At 41.5% G+C, this 19,543-nt stretch overlaps 1 protein-coding gene across 5 annotated transcripts in view; it reads left to right on the top strand.

Moving 5' to 3' along the window:
- Positions 1-19,543, top strand: part of KCNAB1 (potassium voltage-gated channel subfamily A member regulatory beta subunit 1) — a 437,512-nt gene that overhangs the window by 337,371 nt on the left and 80,598 nt on the right. For all 5 annotated transcript variants that reach the window (XM_023223335.1, XM_023223336.1, XM_023223333.1 and 2 more), the window contains exons 3-6: positions 8,569-8,606; positions 13,135-13,214; positions 15,500-15,544; positions 19,391-19,435. In XM_023223335.1, coding sequence (XP_023079103.1) covers positions 8,569-8,606; positions 13,135-13,214; positions 15,500-15,544; positions 19,391-19,435 — 208 coding nt within the window. The remainder of the gene's footprint in view (positions 1-8,568; positions 8,607-13,134; positions 13,215-15,499; positions 15,545-19,390; positions 19,436-19,543) is intronic.

The raw sequence follows: 19,543 nt of genomic DNA, 5'->3' as shown, positions 1-19,543 counted from the left end.
ATTACACAGAACTGCCTCTTCTAAACTTCACATCCCCACCGTTCATCCTATTTCCAATGTCATTTCCTTGTCTTTAAACTGTACTGATCAGATTAATGGAGAAACAGAACAAAATGGTTCTAGACAGATTTGCCCTGAAACAAATCTTAAAACAAAATGGAGCTAGCAGTATCCCTTGGCACTGAAATATATAAATCTTAAATCTAAGAAAGAAAGAAATATCAAATATTTGTACATCTCTATAAGCATCATGAGGAACTTTAATCAATCCCAGACATTTAACCCTCAAAACCTCAAGCTATGCACAGGCATTGGAAGGTCGGCCTCCAACTCTCACAGGTTTTTCTGGGAGGCTCAGCCAGCCAGCCCCCACCCCCCCAGCCTTTCCTAATGAAAGACTGGACTCCCCTCTCCCTCCGCCCTCCCAGCTGCAGACAGCCTGCCCTAGGATCCCTTCAACAGCGATCACGTGTCATTGTTGCCCAGCTCTCTGCCCTGATCCAGAGTTCTTAAAAGGGTTTTAGGGCTAAAAGTCGAGGATGGCTCTGTGCATGAGGTTGGAGGCACTGCTCCTCAGATGGCAAAAAACCTGAGATAAATCCTGATCTTAGGTGGGACTGAGAGAATCTGAGAGCAGGGAGGTGGTCCAGGGCAGTGAAGGCAAATATATGGAGTTCTTCATCTAGACAGCCAGTATTGGGGCAGAGATAGGTGCAAAGCTTTTTTAGAAAATTTCATTTTTAGTTCCAGGATACATGTGCAGGATGTGCAGGTTTGTTACATATGTAAACGTGTGCCATGGTGGTTTGCTGCCATCTATCAACCCATCACTTAGGTGTTAAGCACCACATGCATTAGCTATTTATCCTGATACTCTCCCTCTCGCCGCCACCCCCTCAGCAGGCCCCAGTGTGTGTTGTTCCGCTAAACAATGGGAACACAAAGCTTACCATAGGGAAGGAAGGTTAGTGGGGAAGGCATTCAGCAGAGGGAAGAACATGGGCAGATTGTAAAGCAGGATGTTGTTAGAAGCATTTAGAGCAAATGCCGGGCCATACCATTTGGCTGGAGCAGAGCACAGGGGCTGTGGGGAGGTAAAGGAGCATCATCACCAGGAACCAGCATGGGGCTGTGGAGCGCCCACTAAGCAGCTGTGGCAAGTCACTTCTTACCGCTCACTGTCACTTCCTTATTTCCTCAGGTGAGGAAAATAGATGGAATCATTTGGACCCTGCAGTTGTGACAGGGATTAGAGCTGATGTATGTAAAGCACCTAGCACCAAAAGAGATAGAAAAGCATGATGGATCTACATCGTGGAGGCTGAGGATGTCTTTGTCATTTGGCCGTAGATTCCTATTTCATTAAGTGCTGACACAGAAACTTTAAATAGTGGAAAGGGTTCTAAGTCATATTTGGTCCTTACACACACACACACACACACACACATTCTTTTTACTTGTAAATGGAGATGCTGCTTGCACTTCACCTACCTGAGGAGGCCCACCTTTACCTCTCCTGGCCTTTACCATTTCCTTACCTACTTTTATTGCTATTTCAAGCTCTTCTGTAAAGGACAGGTGTGAAAGCATCCCACCCCCACCACCTTGAGGACCTGGGTGGTTCTTGCAAGAAAAGGTAATGAAAGTAAAAAAGAAAAGGCTAAGTTGCTATCACATTTGTCAACTCTGGCCAGATGCTCATTAGCAACATGCTAGAAGCCAAAAATGAAAGACCAGGCTGCAGCTTGGATCCAAAAATAAGGGCCAGGCTCTGTGCAAAATACTGACAGATGCAAGCCAGAACAAGGAAGAATGCTTTGTCTGCGTCATTTGAAAAAGAACATGTCCAGGCACCCAGAGACAGGTCTTCATGCAGTTTATCTTAGTGGCCACAGTAGGGTTGCTCAGAGCATTGTTTTGCCTCCAAATCCTATGGGATGCTTGATAAACATACAGGTATGCCCCAGTTGCAGCTCATATCTGCAGAATAAGAATCTGTGTGGGGGTTCTGGGGGATTTGAACGCACCCTGAAGAGTAAGACCTGTTGATCTGAGATTGGGAATTAATGCTGAAGCTATGATGGAGGCTGGTAAGCACTTAGGAAATTAATTTCACTGCATTCTCCTAAAAATCCTGTGAACTAGTTGCGATTATTTACCATTACCATCCCATCTTGCTAGAGAGTGGTGGAGTCAGAACTCCAGCCCAAGCCTCCTGATGTCCCCCTACTTACTTAGCCCTTCACTCTAAGCCTCACCAGCAAGAGGGTATCTTCATTCCATGCCCTTCAATTGGTAGAGAGTGCCAAGGGCAGGAAGCCAATGCTTCACCTCCATCACCTGTCTTTACATCCCAGCACCATCATGGGCCTTCCCCTTAGGCCAGATTTCTAAGAATCTGGTTCTGTTTGTTTTGTTTTGATTCTGCATGATGTAAAGAAGGTTAAGGTAACTATGTAACTTACCTCTCTTACTGAAATAACGGCGCCCTCTCTACGCTGTCTCGTGATTGCTAGGGCGCAGGAGCATGTCTGCTGGATTTAAATCCCAACTTTTACTCCACCACTTATTAGTTATTTAAACTTTGGGCATGTCATTTAACCTCTGGAAAACGGAGATGGCACCACTTGAGTAAAAGAAGAAGAAAGGCAAGTAAGGGTCCTTTTAAAAGAAAGTCAGATTATGTCACTTCTGTATTCAAACTTCTTCATTAGCCTTTCCTAGGTCCTTCCTATGATTGACATGACATGATCGGGCCCCCATGAACCTCACCTTCTCTTCTCTGGCCACACTGGCTTCCTCCTTGTCTTTGCTCATGCTGAGCAAGCCCCTACCTCACTGCTCCCCGCAACTGGAACACTCTCCCTCCAGATAAGCGCCTGGTGAGCCCCTTCACTTTCTTTAGGTCTTTTCTTGAAAGCTCCTTTCTTAGTGAATCTTATCTGGCCACCCTATCTAACATTTCCATACGGATCCCTAGACATTTCATATGCTCTATCCCTGCTTTATAAAATTGATTCTCTAACATTCATCAGTAAACACTATGTATTTTATTTTACATTTTATTTGTAAAATTAACATTTATAAATACTATCTATTTAACTTATTTTTGTTATTCCTTTTTCTTTACCATATATCTGTTTCATGATGGGAGAAATAATTACCAGTTTTGCTCACTGTTGCATCCTGATAAACTAAGTACAATACCTGGCACATGGTAGACTCAATAAATACTCGTTGAATGAAAGAGTGAGGAAATGTTAACTGTGGCATAATTAATATTAATATTATAATTGCATTCATATATTATCTTCTTGATCGCTATAATAATATATTCAAACCATAGGCAGACCAACCTGCAATATACAAAAGGAAATCACCAACTTTATAACCTTAAGATGATTTAGACCCAAATTAAGGGACATTCTGCAAAATACTTGATTAGGACTCTTAAAAGTGTCTACATCATGAAAGATAGACTGAGGAACTGTCACAGATTGGAGTCAGTTAAGAAAAAATACAATTAAATGCAATGTTGGATGCTGCATAAGATCCTGGAAGAGAAAAAAATACAATGAAATTCCAAAAAGGTCTCTTGTGTTAGTACTGTACCCATGTTAATTCCCTGATTTTGATAATTGCACTATGGTGATGTAAGATATTAAAATGATCTCATCTAAATGTCTAAATATCCTTTATACTCAAAACAAGGCAGTCATTTAAATGATAAACATGTTTTTTGAATGAATACGCAAGAAGCAATTAGCCTGATAATCACCAAAAGATAATGATGTAACCAAGATAGATGTGTGTGGGTGGGCAGTTTTCTTCTTTTTACCTTTCGTCCATCATTTTTCTATGCTATGGTAGATGTACTCCAAGGGACCTAACAGAGGTTTTCAAAGCAAATATTCCTTGGTGCATAAAAGGGGTTTAATCAGAAGACAGAAAATAGTTCAAAGAGTTATCTTTATACTCCTCCTTCTTTTAAAAGGTTAGAAATAACAATCGTCAGTTTAGTAAAATCGTCTTGTAAATAACATCCTGCTAATTTGAGATTACACAGTGAAATAACTGTATGCCATCCTAGGTCTCAGAAAAACGTGCTCTCTTTAGAGGCATATACATGGTTAAGAAAACTGTCACAGAGGGTTTTTGAGAATCATATTAACTAACAAGTCACCTTAGTTCTTCTGGAGTGGAGCACAGTAGAAAATAAAATCATAGAAACAGAGTTCTTCTGTCTAGAAGGCTGGATGGGGATGTGTCCTGTCTGTGAGAGGCAACTCCTCCTGAGGGGCAGTCGGGAGACCCCGCCTATACTGGACCACCTACCCATCCCCTTGCTGGAGGCATTCCAGCCAAGGAGAAAGCTTCCCTTGGCCTTTTTCCACAGAGGGGCATAGCTGGGTGGGTACCTAGGGATAGGAAGAAACTTCTCAATCATCTAGAGACTAGAAGAACTAAAGATTATTGATGAGCATTATTCATTTTTGTATAAGTCATAATAAAGATGTTTGTTTGGTAGGAAATTATCCTAAAATTTTAAAGATTAACAGCAGTCAAAAAGGCAATGTAATTCAATTTAACCAACATTTACTGACCATGTACTAAGAACCCACTTCTATTCTAGGGCTGTGGAGATGCAAAGAAGAATGAAATAAAACTGTAGACCTCAGGCAGCTTACTCTCTAGTAAAAGATACAAACTCTATAAACAAATAGCTAGAAAACAAATGAGTAGCAAGTGTCAAAAGAGCCAGGGAGGTAGTCATCATGAACAAAATAAGCTGAATGTAAGAATGACAAACTCCAAGAAATGGAAGCAAACACTTTATTCTTATTAAGTTATGGTATAGGTATGTAACAATGTAAATATATATATAATATTCATATGCTATTTTATATTAAAATTTTAAAACTAACTGAAAAAGGAAACATTTAATTATTGCTATATTTTTATTTCATAATTCATTACTGCTTTGACTTCGAATCAGAAACCTCACATCTTTTTTTCTGTACCAAAGCATGTTTCAGGCCCTGTATTTTTCACTGGGATGTGCAGAATGCAGCCTTAAACACTTAAGCCAGGAGGGTGGTTGGTAGTTTTCCCAGATTAATTTTGGAGTTGAGCTGCTCCTAAATGTAGGCTCTTCCTGACATGGATGGAATTACTGTAAATGGTTCTTATATCTAGAGTCACCTCCTCCAAAATGTGTGTACAATCCTGGCTTTCAGCATTGTTCTACTTAGACTTCAAATAGACTTCAGTACCATTTTTGCACTACAGTTTGATAATGTCAAATCATAGGCCAACATAGGTACTATCAAAAAATAAGAAAGGTAAGCTAAATAATGTTAGTTTATTTTCATAAAGTTTGAAGTCTGAGAACATTTTTAGAATTTGGTTTTCAATGGCATAGTTTTACAGAATAAATTTTAGGGTATCATCTTCATTTCTGGAAACTGATCGCAATGTAGGAAAGTAGATGAAATTATTCCTTTACAAATGAATTTCCCAAAAAGTTAACTTTATCAGGACTGACAGAAGCTTACAAATGAAACATTTGTGCAATACTTGTGACTGTACCTATAGAAAAATTGTCAAAAGATACAGATAAGTGGTAGAGTCAGCCACTGCTAAGCAGAGATAGGGCTATCCCCTGTGATTACATTAATGGTTAAAAAAATCTCTTCTGCACCACAGTGCAAGTAAGCCAGCAAATTCATTAAGCAAATGTTGACCTGATTTTGCTCAAAGACATAGAAGAATAGCCAATTTGTGGTATTAGTTACTGAATCCATGGCTTCTCCCATTTTAGCTTTGTGCCCAAAGCAATTTCTGATGAATGAGGAAATTAATGGACTTAGGGATAGTGTCCCTACAAAATAGTGCCACCTATGGGCTGTTGCTTGACAGGCCTGACATTAACTCCACCCACCCTGAGAGCTCCATCTGTAGTAATATTTGGTGACTTTGACCAATGCATTCTACATCCAAATGGTCTGAAACCTTTTTCATAACATAGAGCCAGCCATTTCCTGATGTTTTGCCTTTCATGGGCTCCTGGTTCTGAAGTTCCTTGACCCATTCAGAATTCACACCACACCACAAATAAATATAGTTAACAGTGTGCTATTCTTTATATCTGTGTTCTCATTTGCTGCAAGAGAAAATGCCACCCATAAATTAACTTGTCCTGACAGTTCTCAATCTTATTTTTAACCTACCAAGCTACAAAGTTGCTCGCTAGACACATAATTTCTGCAGCATTCAAAAGAGACTCTTTTATAAACTGTGTTGTCTGTAAAAAGGTTTTGATGCCCAGGCAATTTTTTCACTTAATAAAGAACTGTATTTCACAGCAGCTCACTTATTCTCATTCAAAAACAAATGCTGCCATTTCTTCAGTCCATTAAATTTTCCAACACCCATCTTTTCTGTGTAGCAGTCAAGGCTGACATATTTTTTATGGTGCCTTAAGATGTAATTTTTCTTTGCAAACATTCTTTGATTGGATACTCTTCCCATCCACCCCCCACCCCCACCCCCAAAAAAGGTATGCTCCTATTTTTTCTTACAATAATTGTTTTTCTTATGACGTGTATAAGTTCATTTTCCTCTTCTTTTTACAGTAAGAAAAATATCAGTAAACACATGGGGTGGTAAAAAGCTACTACTCTTTGATTTCAGTGCTGGGAATACAATAAGAAGATGTGGAGGCTTTAACTAACTGAGAGGACACAGTCCTCTGATTTAGGGGCTGTCTACCTGGTGAGGACATCAACCCTTCACTGTCAAAGGCAGCTGGAAATCAAAACATTTCAAGAAAAATCTTCTAATTGTTTAAATGTTGGCAACTTATTCAAAATTTATTAAAATACCAAGTGGATCAACATCATTCTAATCAAGCAAAACAAGGCACCCTGTGGGCTGCCCATCTGCAACCTCTGGATACGTAGAGTATAAAAGTAAACCATCTATACCCTACTTTTATTTTAGTCCCTGAGAAGTAAGAGAAAAGGCACAATTATATCAACGTATTTCTACGAAGTATGAAATCCAAGAGCCATAATTAATTTGGAAATGGTCTAATAAGGCAGTGTGGTGTGGTGAAAATGATACCCTTCTCGAAGCCAGTCATGTTTGGGGAATCCTGGGTATTTCACTTATCAAGTTGGTTAATTTTCGATTCCTCATCTGGAAATAAGGATAAAGTGATCTGGTACGCTTCTTAGGATACTGTCTGGCGTTTGGAAAGTGTTCCATAAATAGTAGCCAGGACTGTTGTTATGAAATGCAAAATATGCATTTTCAACCACATTTCTTTGTATCCCTCCCAAATATCACTTGTGCCCAGGCCCTGCTGCTCTCACTCCTGCCATCCCTTCCTGTGCTCCCATGTTTCATCTCATGGCCTGATGGTGTAGACCCCTGCTCATAAGTACTCCCTGGAGTTTCCCACCTCCTTTCCTGGGCCATGCTCTTGCCTCTCCCTAGAACGTCTGTCCATTTCTTCTTCGTTCAGTTAACTCCTGTGAGACTCCACCTAGCTGTCACCTCTTCTAGGAAGTCTTCCTTGAATGCCACCACCCTCCAATCTAAATAGAGCACTCCCTTTTTTCTGCCTTGTGTTCGCCTCAGTCATAGCATTTGTCAAATGGTCTTATAAACCGTGAGCTCCTGGGAGACAGGAACTGGGCCAATCATCTCACCGGTCCTCACACGTGAGTGCAATGCTGTTACGTGGCATGTAACTAGGAATCAGAAGAATTCATTCCCTCCTTTATGAAGGGAAGGGAAGGGAATAAATCCTCCTTTTAGGAGGATCTATCCATAAAGGATGGAATGAATAAATCAGGTGACTGGAGACCAGCATAGCAAGTGCTCACTCCACTTCAGCTTGCCTTCTGCTTTGCAAAGTTTCAAACGTCTTTGGCTACCGAGTGTGCATTTCTTCCCTTGCCTTCCCAAAGCTTACTCCTGCTGCTCTCTCCACTCTCACCCAAACCAATGGAGATTTCCATTCTGGAATGGCAGGTCATGACAGAGAAGGCACGTTAAGTGTCACCTCCTGAGTCTTGTAAGTGGGCATTGGAAAGACCTCTAAGAGGCTTTCTTTTGAAAAGTAATAATGAATAAAAATACAGTCACTGTTTGGAGGCGAAGAAGGGGAGAACCATAACCATGACCCAAGGTCTTATCTTCACTTTCAGAACATGTGGCTTCTTAGGTCAGTGGGAGCAAGAATGCATCTTGTACTCTAGCATCCATAGTCCTATAGCAGAAGAGAAAGCATCTTCTAGGATAGGGCTGCCAATAGCATGTACGGTAGCTTTCAGTAAAGAAACGGCACCCCTTTCTCCAGAGGGGTGCAGACCCCTTCTGGAATACTTAGTGAGAAGAAGACAAACTAGACCGCAGCCCACATGTGCCCCTCATCCAGGTACCTTTGTGAACTACCCATACAACCTATTGAGGTAGTCCCAAGGTAAGAGAAATTCCCTTATTATGCACAATATTAGAAAAACGATGATGAATAATATGCAAATATTTATTCTTTTCTAGGAACATGGGTGACATTTGGAGGTCAAATTTCAGATGAGGTAAGTTACCTTTGGCCTGTATTATGCTGATGGAAGAAAATGCAGAGAGAGCTGTATAGTGGGAGTCCTCTTTCTGGGACCCTGACATTCTACAGGGATAAGGTTTAAATCCCAGGAAATGGTTAAATTTGACTCAGAGATTATTGTTGATTTTATTTTGCCTGTTGTATTTTTTACATTTAGACTATTAATAGCTCTTGAAGCTGTAGACTATACATGCAGGTTGAGCAGTTAGAGAATGAAACAACTTGGAATAAACATTAGTCACTTTATGAAAAGATTGTATTGCTGTGATGTGATTTTGCTTCATTTATTTGTTTATTTTTAGCTGCAACTAGGATGACTAACTTGTCTCAGTTTGTACAGAAGTTTCTCAATTATAGTATTGAAAGCCCATGTTGCAGAAACCCTCTCAGTCCTAGGAAAACTGAACAGTTGGTCACCTGCCTTGGGCAACTTAATCTAACCTCTCTGAGCCTCAGTCCATCCTATATGAAATGAGATGCTAATGCTCACCTTCATGGTCTGTTAAAAGGATTAACACATCATGCTTGTCAGATGTTTATATAGTCCTCTGACTAGCAAGTAGTAGATACTCAATACATGGCAACTATGGTAATTATATTTACCATGAAATTCCTTTGGATGATCATTTACACAGTCAAAACAGTACTTACCAAAGTGACATTTTTATTGTTTCCTTTAAGGAATACCTTCATGGCACAAGTGAGGTATGCAGGCGTTGAGCACCAAGAACTCCCCTGAGGGCAATGCCCTGAGTCCCTCTGATCCTTCCTTGTCTACTTGCAAGAAAAGTCAGGGATAGTGTATCTGAGTGGGATCCAGTCGCACTCTACCATTGACTGACCTGGTTTACTAACATTTACGTGTATTAACAGTGGCCACATCAATAAAATGCTCATACCCTCTGTTCAGCAGGATGGTGGTTAAGATTAACTAGATGATGCCTGTAAAGGGCTTAGTGGGGTACCTGGCCCAGAATAAGCCCTTTACAAAGGTAGTGCTTACTATCATTCCTAACGAGACACTTGGGAAACAGAGGCTTTTCTCCACAGCTCCCAAAATCACCAGTGTTATTTAGCAGATCTGAGAGAGAAGTCTTAACTGTCTATTCTTGTCTGTCCTAATGCCTGTTCCCTGTATTGGGCACATGTCACCTTAGAGGGCTTGCCTCATGGGGGCTCCCCTGGGATGCAGACTTTAAGCTAGAGAGTAGCCTGCAGGACAGTTATTCAGAAGTGTTCTCAGGATCAGCACAGGGCAGGAAAGAAAGCAGCACTGGGCAGACAGAGAACTTGGGTCATGATGCAGCCTCAACAATGACCTCAGCCAACTCCATGGGGATCTCCAAAGCTGAGATGGTTCTGCAGAGTTGTCTCAGTCTGGCACAACATAAAGGATCGGGCCTTTATGTCCTTTTACTGACCAGTCATTGGACCAGAGGCTGATCAGGAAGCAGGTCTGACCTTGGGCTAGGTGATTCTCTCTAGCCAAGTGCAATTTCCAGAGAGGGCTGACAGAGGAAGGCCATTTGATGGCAGCATTCACAGCAACTCAGGGAATAAGTCCTTCGGTTCCAAAGGAGAACCTGAGGGCACATCCCAGAGTCTACTACAGGGCTCTCTCTGACGGGTACCAGGAAGGGGTGTATGGAGGAGACACAAAGGCAAAGCCACAGAAAGCAGAGCACAGGCTATGGACTTGAAGTCTCATACAAAATAGGTGGCAAGCAGGGAGGGAGGCCTCAGTTAATAATCCACCGTATCCAGCACATGTATTACCTACTACTGACTGGATGGTGCTCGGAAGGGAAAAAGACAAAAATATCCACCCTTTCTGAGCAGAGGGGCCAAGTAAAGTGCATTATTTCCCCCAAGTCTTCACTCTCCTCTGCCCAGTGTCTGCTCTCTGCTGCAATGAGCCAAGCTTGCCCAGGTCGTAGTGTGCAGGGCTGACCTCTGAGATGAATACTTTCGAAATTTCAAGTCTAAAAGCTACAATAAAGCTGTCATGAATGGCTGCTGAAGTGCTCACCTCAGATGCAGACCAGGTAAATAGCTATTGTACTTCCAGAGAGCATCTGTGGCTTTCCGTGGGTCCTGGAAGAGAGAATAACAGCAAAGAGAAGAAGGGAGACACAGCCAGATTCAGTCTCACCCATCATAGAATTCTTTAAGCTCAGTGCTTTGCATGTAGCAAAAATGCGGACCAATAGCAATGAGTTGACCTACCTCGATTTTTCTGCTTTCTCTCTGGCTTCAAATAATCTCAACACAAAGTACATGCAAATACGGAATACTAGGGCCGGCCATACTACAGTGTGCTGAGTTAATTGTTGACAGTTACATCATTGTCAACACTGTCTCAGGAGGTGGGTATGTCCCCATCACTGGGAGAGTTCATTTACTGAATTACCATTTGGCAGGGATATTACCAAAGGATACAAACACCAAACTCTGTAAGGTGCCTCTCAAAGATGATTCGGCTTCATCATAAAATAAAGATAGATGTTACTGATATGAATAATTATTTCTTTAAAATAATGATGAGAGCATATTAGCATCTTACAGCACTTAATTTTCAGAGTTTTATTGATTTTTTTTATCTGTGAGGTAGTTAAGGTGCCTTTAACTGTAGGTCTCAAAAATCAGGTTAACCCATAAAAGAAAAATTATTTTGACTTTTAAGCTAGAAGTGCAGACAAAGAGCAAGCTTCAGGGCTGCCTCTGTCAGCGACTCCCAATCTGCTTCCCAGCGAGTCTCTTGGCCCGTGGGGCTTTGTGTATCAACTGCTTCTTCAGGCAGAAAGGCCTTCAGGCAGAAAGGCAGCTGCCGGAATCCCAGGCCTCAATTAGAACAGTAACTCCAGGGTAAGGGTGTTGCTCCTAGAAACTCAGTAGGAACAAATAAAAATGTTCCCAGAAGTCCCCGGCAAACTTCTCCTCATATCTCATTGGCCAGGGTGTGTCACATGACCCTTCCTGAGCAACTCACTGGTAGGCCCCCCAGGCCCCCACTAGAGGGAGGTGAGGTCAGCTTTGCCTGAGGCCTCTGGGCTTCATGCAGGAGGAGGAGACAGCTGAACAAAATCATCCCCATTTTGCAAACGAGGGAGGCTGAATCTACAGAAAGGTCAGATGGTTTGCCCAGGTTTATCTATCTAGTAAGTAGAACCCTCAAGGCCAGAAACCACACTTCAGACTTAGTTGGTGATGTTTTTCATTATTTCACATTCAGGCCTTCAAGTCCAATGATTGGGAAACATCTCTGTCATCGTTTAGTTTAAGTCTTCATGCAGAATTCTCCATCTTATCTTAAAAAAAAAAAACTCTCTAGATAAGATTTGTGTACATTTTCCAATAATAATATACCAGTATGTCATATGACATAACACAGGCTAATATAAAATACATGCACAATAATGTTTAAAAATAGGACAGTCATAATGGGGAAAACTTGTCTTACCTTTTAATCTCCAGTTAGGATATAATTTAAAAATTATAGGAATACAAGATAAATGTTTTAATGGTAGTAAATTAAAAGCATTAATAGCATACTATGATGCTAAAGAATCTGGATAGACTCCATTTTGCTAACTTAACATTTTTCTTGGTAGGCTAATTTTTAAAGCAAACAGAAAAATAGTTTATTTTGGAAATGCTGATGAAGCAACTTCAGCCTGCCATCAAAACATAATGGAAAAATCAATTATAATTATTTGTGACGTGTGTAATTTTCCAAATGACTAGTAAGTCAATTGGCGAAATGAAAAAATGGCCCCTCTCCACTGTTGTTTATGGCTGTCCCTCTCTAGCTATTCCTTAAGCTGTATATAGCTATTCTCTACTCTTCTGCCATACTCACTGCTCGCGTTCAGCAGCACAAAGCAAGGAACAAGGAGATTTGAGGTCTGTTTGCAGGCAGAACAGTGAGGAACTGGGTTCTTGGTGAGTCAAAGGCACGCTGCCCCCTCTCTGTGTTGATTCAATGGCTGCTCTATGATGGTGCCTGAGATTTTGCTGAACTGTGGGTGGCAGGAGTTTTATAACAGTCACAGCTCTGTCTCAGCATCAAGAAAAAAGTCACAAGCCTTCAGGTCAGGCGTCACCTAGCTGCCAAAACTTACTGGCTTGGAGAAAAGAGTTGAGGAATGGAGTCACCAGTGATACAAATGGCCCCCCTCTGTCAGAAAGATTAAGATACCATAAAGAATGTTGTCAAACCAGCTCTTCCCAGAAGAGTGAGAAACACAAATCTCTCCACTTTGGTCAGGCTAAATCTCAGCCTTCACGTAACTCCTCAGTGCCCTATGTCTGAAGGAAAGAATACTTCTGTCCTATGGATACTGGCTGAGCCTTCTTTCTTTCCCTCTCTTCACTAAAACTAAGAAAAATAAGGAGTGGTTAGTGAGAGGTCAGTGTTCCTAAAGATCAGTAGAGGACTCAAAGCTGCTTCCAGGTTTGGAAAGCACTTGGCTTTTCTGACTGACCTTCCCATCCCCTTGCAGGTTGCTGAACGGCTGATGACAATCGCCTATGAAAGTGGTGTTAACCTCTTTGATACTGCTGAAGTCTATGCTGCTGGAAAGTAAGTCAGTACCTGTTTGTGTCACTCAAATGGCATCTGTAGCACCAAAAGAATCAAACCATTTCCAACATGTTGGTGAAAATGTTCTGTCCTTTCTCCACGTGTTGGTGGCTCTGCTCTGCCCTCTACCACCATTACTAGAATTGGGGATACTGACTGTCTCTGGAACTCTCTGCTCACCCAAACCTTCCTGCTTCTGGTCTCTGTATGAAGAATGGGCTGAAGAGGTATATGACCAGGAAGCAATTGCCATGTCTATGTGAGGGACAGCAGAGTCTGGTGCCAGAGTGGTGGCAGCGGAGATTGAGAAATATTAGTTGAATACATGAGTGACCAATAAATGAACAGGTCCCAAAATGGTTGCTCAAAAGTTAGTCTCGTTATTTCATAACCATATCTCATAGTTCTTCAGCCCCTAAGGAACTGGGAATCCTCCTTGCAAGGAAGCAGGAGCTTTTCCGGTTTACCTCGCTGTCCCTACACTAGCATTACAGGAAGATCAGAGGTCAAAGTCAGGATCCCCCAAGATGCCAAAGAATCCATTATCTTTTGTAAGAGGGGATCTCAGAGCCCATTCTGAGGACAGGAAGGGTTGTAGAGAGTCCTTGCTTCTTTTGTGAAAGGAGTCACATCCAACTGCAACCTTCCTTTGAACCCAAGGCAGATTTGGAGCCCTCAGACAGGGCTTATTAAACCAGAACACATAGGAAATCGGCCAGGCCAGGCCTGAAGGTTCATGCCGTCCAGGTCCCAGCCTAACCAGCACATTTCAGAATAGATCTGGGACTCCCTGGCCTCCTACTGGGAAGATGGATGTCCAGCTCTCAGAACCAAGGAAACTAAATAGCTGCCCAGCTGTTTGAACAGCTCTGCAATTTTCTAACTGGACTGTGAGGTATAATCACCTGCAGGCCTAATTCACCTCCTTCCAGGTGAGAATTACAATCAAATTGCTGGACTTGCTGAATCAGGATGATCAGTGGATGGTCCCAGTGCATTTTCCTTGCATGAGTTTCCTCCTTTTCAAGACAGGTATATGTTTAAGGACCATTAAGGAGGTTCAGAGCTCACATTCTTGATGCTTTCTGTTGAATCCAAGGAGAGAAAGTAAAGGTTATAGGGTCTTGCTCCTTTCTGCCTTCTACCCCTTTCCATTGTTTTCTTCTTGTGGAATCCTGCTTAGTACCAAATGGCACTAAGGTAGAAAAAGGGAGAAGTAAGTAGCAAGTCTCTTAGAGTCCTGTTTGTATTATTCCTGTGAGGATAATCGCTCTGATTAATTATTGATTGTCAGTCTATAATTGAGATAGGTTTCCACTGTGAAATGCAAGGTTGTAAAAGGTAACAGAGAGATCGGGAGAAACAAAAGCAACACACCAATGCAAGACTCAATGCTTGTCTCTTTGGGGCATACTCCACAGCTAACCTGCATCATAGCTTATTGCAAGCTATACACTCTAACAAAGACAAAACTTTTAGTTAAAACCAATAATGATTAGCCATGACTCCCATCCACAGCATCCTAATAGGCAAGGTGCTAATTCCACTGATCTGCCATTCACTAAGCCTCTGAGAGCCCAGCTGCTTCTGACAATGTTGGTCATGCTGGGAGGGACATAGAACATTTGTCTACTCAATCTCGGGTCCCAGCCTGGGTAGGTGGAAGAGGAGAGGACAGTGGATGCCCTCAATATGCCTCTGCAACCCAGCCTTAGGGGCAGGAAGGACACTTCGTTATGTCTTCCTCTGTTTTGCTCCTATGACAAAGTTTGCCACTGGAACCTAGGATGTTCTGTACGTGAGTGTTCTCTATGTGGGACATCTAAACCCACAGCATTGGTTTTAATTTATACCTTAGAGCCAATATTTTCTATCTAAGCAATGTGAGGTCTCATTGTTCTCCATGGTCGCAATTGAATTGCTTCATAGCAATTAGAAGGAAAACTTTGACTTCCTTTGGACACTACCAAGCAAGACATTTATATATGGGATCATTGGTTCAAAAACACCAAACTGCAAAATGACTGCTGCTGCTTAGTATCAGGACTGCAGGCGGTCTCCTGCCAGCATGTCAGGATTTGGCAGGTGCTTCTGGAATGCTCCGGAGCAGGATTCTGCAGGCACAAGCAGAAACAGCGGAAACTGTGCTACCAGCCGAGAGCGGCTTCTATTTTCGGGATATGTAGGCACTGAGAGTTCAAACAAGGAATGGTTCTTGTGTTCTGGATTGACTCTTGCTTTTCCAGGACACTGCATCCTAAGACATTATCTGTTTCCCTCTCCAGGGCTGAAGTGATTCTGGGGAGCATCATCAAGAAGAAAGGCTGGAGGTATTGCATTTGCCATAATTATTTGTTTGTTTTTAAAAAGATATTGTTTTGCACCAGAGAAGGAAAAATAAAATTATATGACACCTGACCAAAAGGCTGTCAAAAAAAATCAACTGTTGGTAAAGCAATGATTTATAGTGGCTTGAAAATAAATGCTGGAAAGTTCATTTCTGGTGCTTCAAAAGTTATTGACTAGTCATTGATCACAATGAATTACCAAAGGGTTGAGTAGAGAAGGAGGGGATGTTCATGAAATATTTGTGCATAAAAAAGTGACAATTTCATGGCTTCTGACTGCCATTTGTGCTAATCTGTTGTAGGAAGTAACTTGACAGGAAACTATCCCCCCACACACATGCATTGATGTTTGCTGTTTATTTTATTAACTCTGGGTGCAAAGAAATGATGAAACAAGAAGACTTTGGGATAAATACCCCAAAGCTTTCTTATCTGAACACGTTTAGTCAGCATCTCTCCTGTGTGTCCAGAAACCCTGTTATCTGGGTATTCAGAAAAGTGCTTCATCTGCTATCCTTGAGAAACACAATGGCTGTGCTTACCTGTCCCTTTCCATCACCTTCTGTAGCCAAAGACAGTGGTGATAAGGGAAGCTATAACATCTATGAACAGTGGGGAGGTAATACTTCCCCATTTCACTATAGATTTCAGCCACAACAGCCACTACTTCCCCCGCACGAATACAGAATTAAGCAAAGCTCAGCAAAGATTACTGGACAAATTTGGGGTCCTCCTCTGCCCTGGCATAATATCTGCTGATTACCAAATAAGTGACAGTGTAATCGTATTAGTGAAGACAACTGTGCAAAGAGCCGTGTACTCATGCTTCAACACTTAGCATGTATTTTCTAAAATTTAGTCTAGGGAAAGTGGACATTCTCAAAGAGTTCAAAAGTGGTTTTATTATGCTTTTGCACACATGATTTAAACTCTCTCTAGGAAGCGAAACTAAGAAGGTGAAACAGACCTGCATGTACTTTTAAGGCTGCTTACTCCCCACTCTGAGACAAACTTTTGGTAGGAATAGAGGGCCCTGTGGAAACGGAAAAGCAAACATTTATAGAGATGTGAACAAATAAACTTTGATGACCTATTTTATCCTTCTCCCTTCTCCTTCTCTCCCACCCCAGGGAACCGTAAGGATGTTAATAGAAAACCGTATTCCACCTTATATATGGGAAAACACTCATGTTCCCACTCAGTCCTTCACCTTGCATGAGTTACTTTCCCACTCAAAGTATTGGTTCACCCATCACTGCCTAAATAGGGACTGTATCCATTCCCTACTGTTGCTGCAACAAAGGATCAGAAACTGGGTATCTTAAAATAACAGAAATTTATTCTTGCATGTTTCTGGAGGCCAGAAATCCAAAATCAAGGTTTGACTTCAAGGTTGGCAGGGCCATGCTCCCTCTGACATTCTGGGTAAAGTTTGGAGTTCTCCCTCGCTTCCTCTTAGCTTCTGGCGGTTGCCAGCCATCCTGGGCATTCCTTGGCCTGTGGCTGCAGCACTTCAGCTCTCCTCCCATGTGTCTGTGTGTCTTCTGATAAAGACACCAGTCATATTGGATTAACGGCCTACTCTACCTATTAACTAATTATATCCGCAATGATCCTATTTCCAAATAAGCTCACATTCTGAGGTTGTGTGGGTTAGGACTTTAACATATCTTTTTGGGGTACATGATTCAATTATAACAGAAACCTTGGAGATAATTCCACTAATAGTACAGTGAGGTCTGCAACAAGGTGTAGGCTGCTGGAGTACATCTAAGGAAGAAGGGAAAGCATCAGCGCAGTAGCTATTTTCTTTCTTAACACCCAGAGAACATTAAATGATCACTCTCCATAGCCGCAGAACCTATTTTATATACCTTTTGTAGAAAATAGATTACCACGCATATTCCACAAACTGCCTTTCATTCTTGCAAATAAAAACTCAAGCTATCATTATACTCCAGAACGTTTATATCAGTTCACAGTTGCCCCCATGAGACTGGTGAAAAGATAAACCATAGCATCATAGCTTTGAGCCTATGAAAGCTGTTTCGACTAGCACACTTGACTTCTGGTTCTGGCGTTACCACTTGCTAGCTATGTTATCCAGGACAAGTTATTACACTTCTCTGATTCTCAGTTTAACCACCTGTAAAATGGACAGCATAACAGTTTATGAAGTGTCATGCTGACAGAGTGAGATAAGGTGTGCAAAAGCATTTTGAAGGCTGTGCTATATCACTGTAAAATGCATTATCATTCTCTACCCACTCAGAAGAGTTGCTCTAATAGCCTCTGTGGGAGTCGGTGATAATTTGCCAGGCTGCTGTCTACTCTTGCTCTTTGAACATATATGTTGGTGTGCATACCCTTATAGGCCAAATGTTTTACAGGAAGCCTAAATTTGAAAAACTAAGTCTGTGGCAGTGTTTGCATAGAATATGCAGCTTTCAATAATCAAAAGGACTGCATTCAGTTTTTATAATATTCCATCCAGCTTTTTGTTGAAGGTTGAAAGTGCTAAAGGAGACCAGGCTCGCCTGTGGCAGATTGCTATTATAATAGGTATCATGAGGTTGATGTATTAACCTGGATAGTACATCAGCCCTTTCAGGTTGTGTAATCTCCAGGTACATGTATTTATCGACCTTCCATTACAGTGATTCAAATTACTTTTGGGGGGATTAACTTCAGTGGGATGGGGCTGCTAACATTTTCAACAAATTTTTCTTGTTGCAACCAAGTTGTCAGAGTTGTCACCGTCATTCCCCGTCAGTTATCATTAATCATACTAGGCTTGTATACCCGAGAGCCCTGAGGCGTTGACTGACTCTACAGATGGTGGAATTATAAATGCCTTATTTCAAGCGCTCCTGAAGATTGGCCTTAACCTTTGAATCTCAAATGATTTTTTTTTTCTAGACCAGTGCGATCAAATTACATTCTGAGGGAAACCAAATTGTGCTGAGATCTGTTTCCCAATTTTATTGTATCCCTGTAGTTCTGAAGACATATTTCTTATTCCATGATCATAATACTAGGATTGCATTTCCTGCCCTTGGTTGTGGCTTTCAGAAGGTAATAAGTTTGCTGATGAGATTTGCACATTTCATTCCCTTAGCAGTAAAATGGTAGAACCTTGAGCTAAGGATTTTAGGACTGTTTTCCTAAAATGACATTTCCATTGAATGAGACACTCAAAGACATTTTTTTCCTGTTTGTTCTAAATATTTACTATTATAATTCACTTCATCATTTAGATTTCTATGTAGTCAGTTCCTGCCTGTGAATGTGATGTTAGAAGGGATAATAACCCGGAGCCACAAGGGTCCATGTTCCTTGGCAGAGAGTGGAGTCCTCCTGGGAGGAGTTCATATGCAATCAGCGTTAGGCCAGATGCTGAATACGTGTTCATTGGTGTTTGTTCATTTGACCTACTAAAGCAATTCATCCCCTCAGTCCTTTCACTTCCATCCCCACGCGCCATTTCTGACCCTCCATGCTGGCCCACCACTTACCTTCACTTTGCTATGTCCACCTGGACTTGCTGTCAGTTCTCAGTCTGACTTGTTACCACTGCCCTCCACCTCCTCCAGGCAAAGATCATTTCCATTCAGCCTCTTCCTCTAGGATCCGACTTTGAGTCCCCCCATCACTAGCTTCCCTTTGTCTTTATTTCAGTGAGATGGATTAACAAATTTACCTCTTTATCAATTTTTAAAATGTGAGGTACAATAACAAATTCTTTCTGGTGCTATTATAATAATATGACTTGGTACAATAACCTGTATTTATTTACTACTTCTCTGTGTTTGTCTGTTTGATATACAGGAGGTCCAGTCTGGTCATAACAACCAAACTCTACTGGGGTGGAAAGTAAGTTATTTTTCCTACTAAACAGAAAACCACTAGTAGTTCCTGCTTTTTTGCTGTTAGGCAGTTATTTTACATATAACGTACTAAGATTAATTGGCTTAGAGAGAG

The sequence above is a fragment of the Piliocolobus tephrosceles genome, chromosome 2, assembly GCF_002776525.5.
Source record: "Piliocolobus tephrosceles isolate RC106 chromosome 2, ASM277652v3, whole genome shotgun sequence".
In the NCBI taxonomy this organism is placed as follows: domain Eukaryota; kingdom Metazoa; phylum Chordata; class Mammalia; order Primates; family Cercopithecidae; genus Piliocolobus; species Piliocolobus tephrosceles.
The sequence above is the reverse complement of the archived record's forward strand: the minus strand, read 5'-3'. Positions and strand labels throughout refer to the sequence as shown.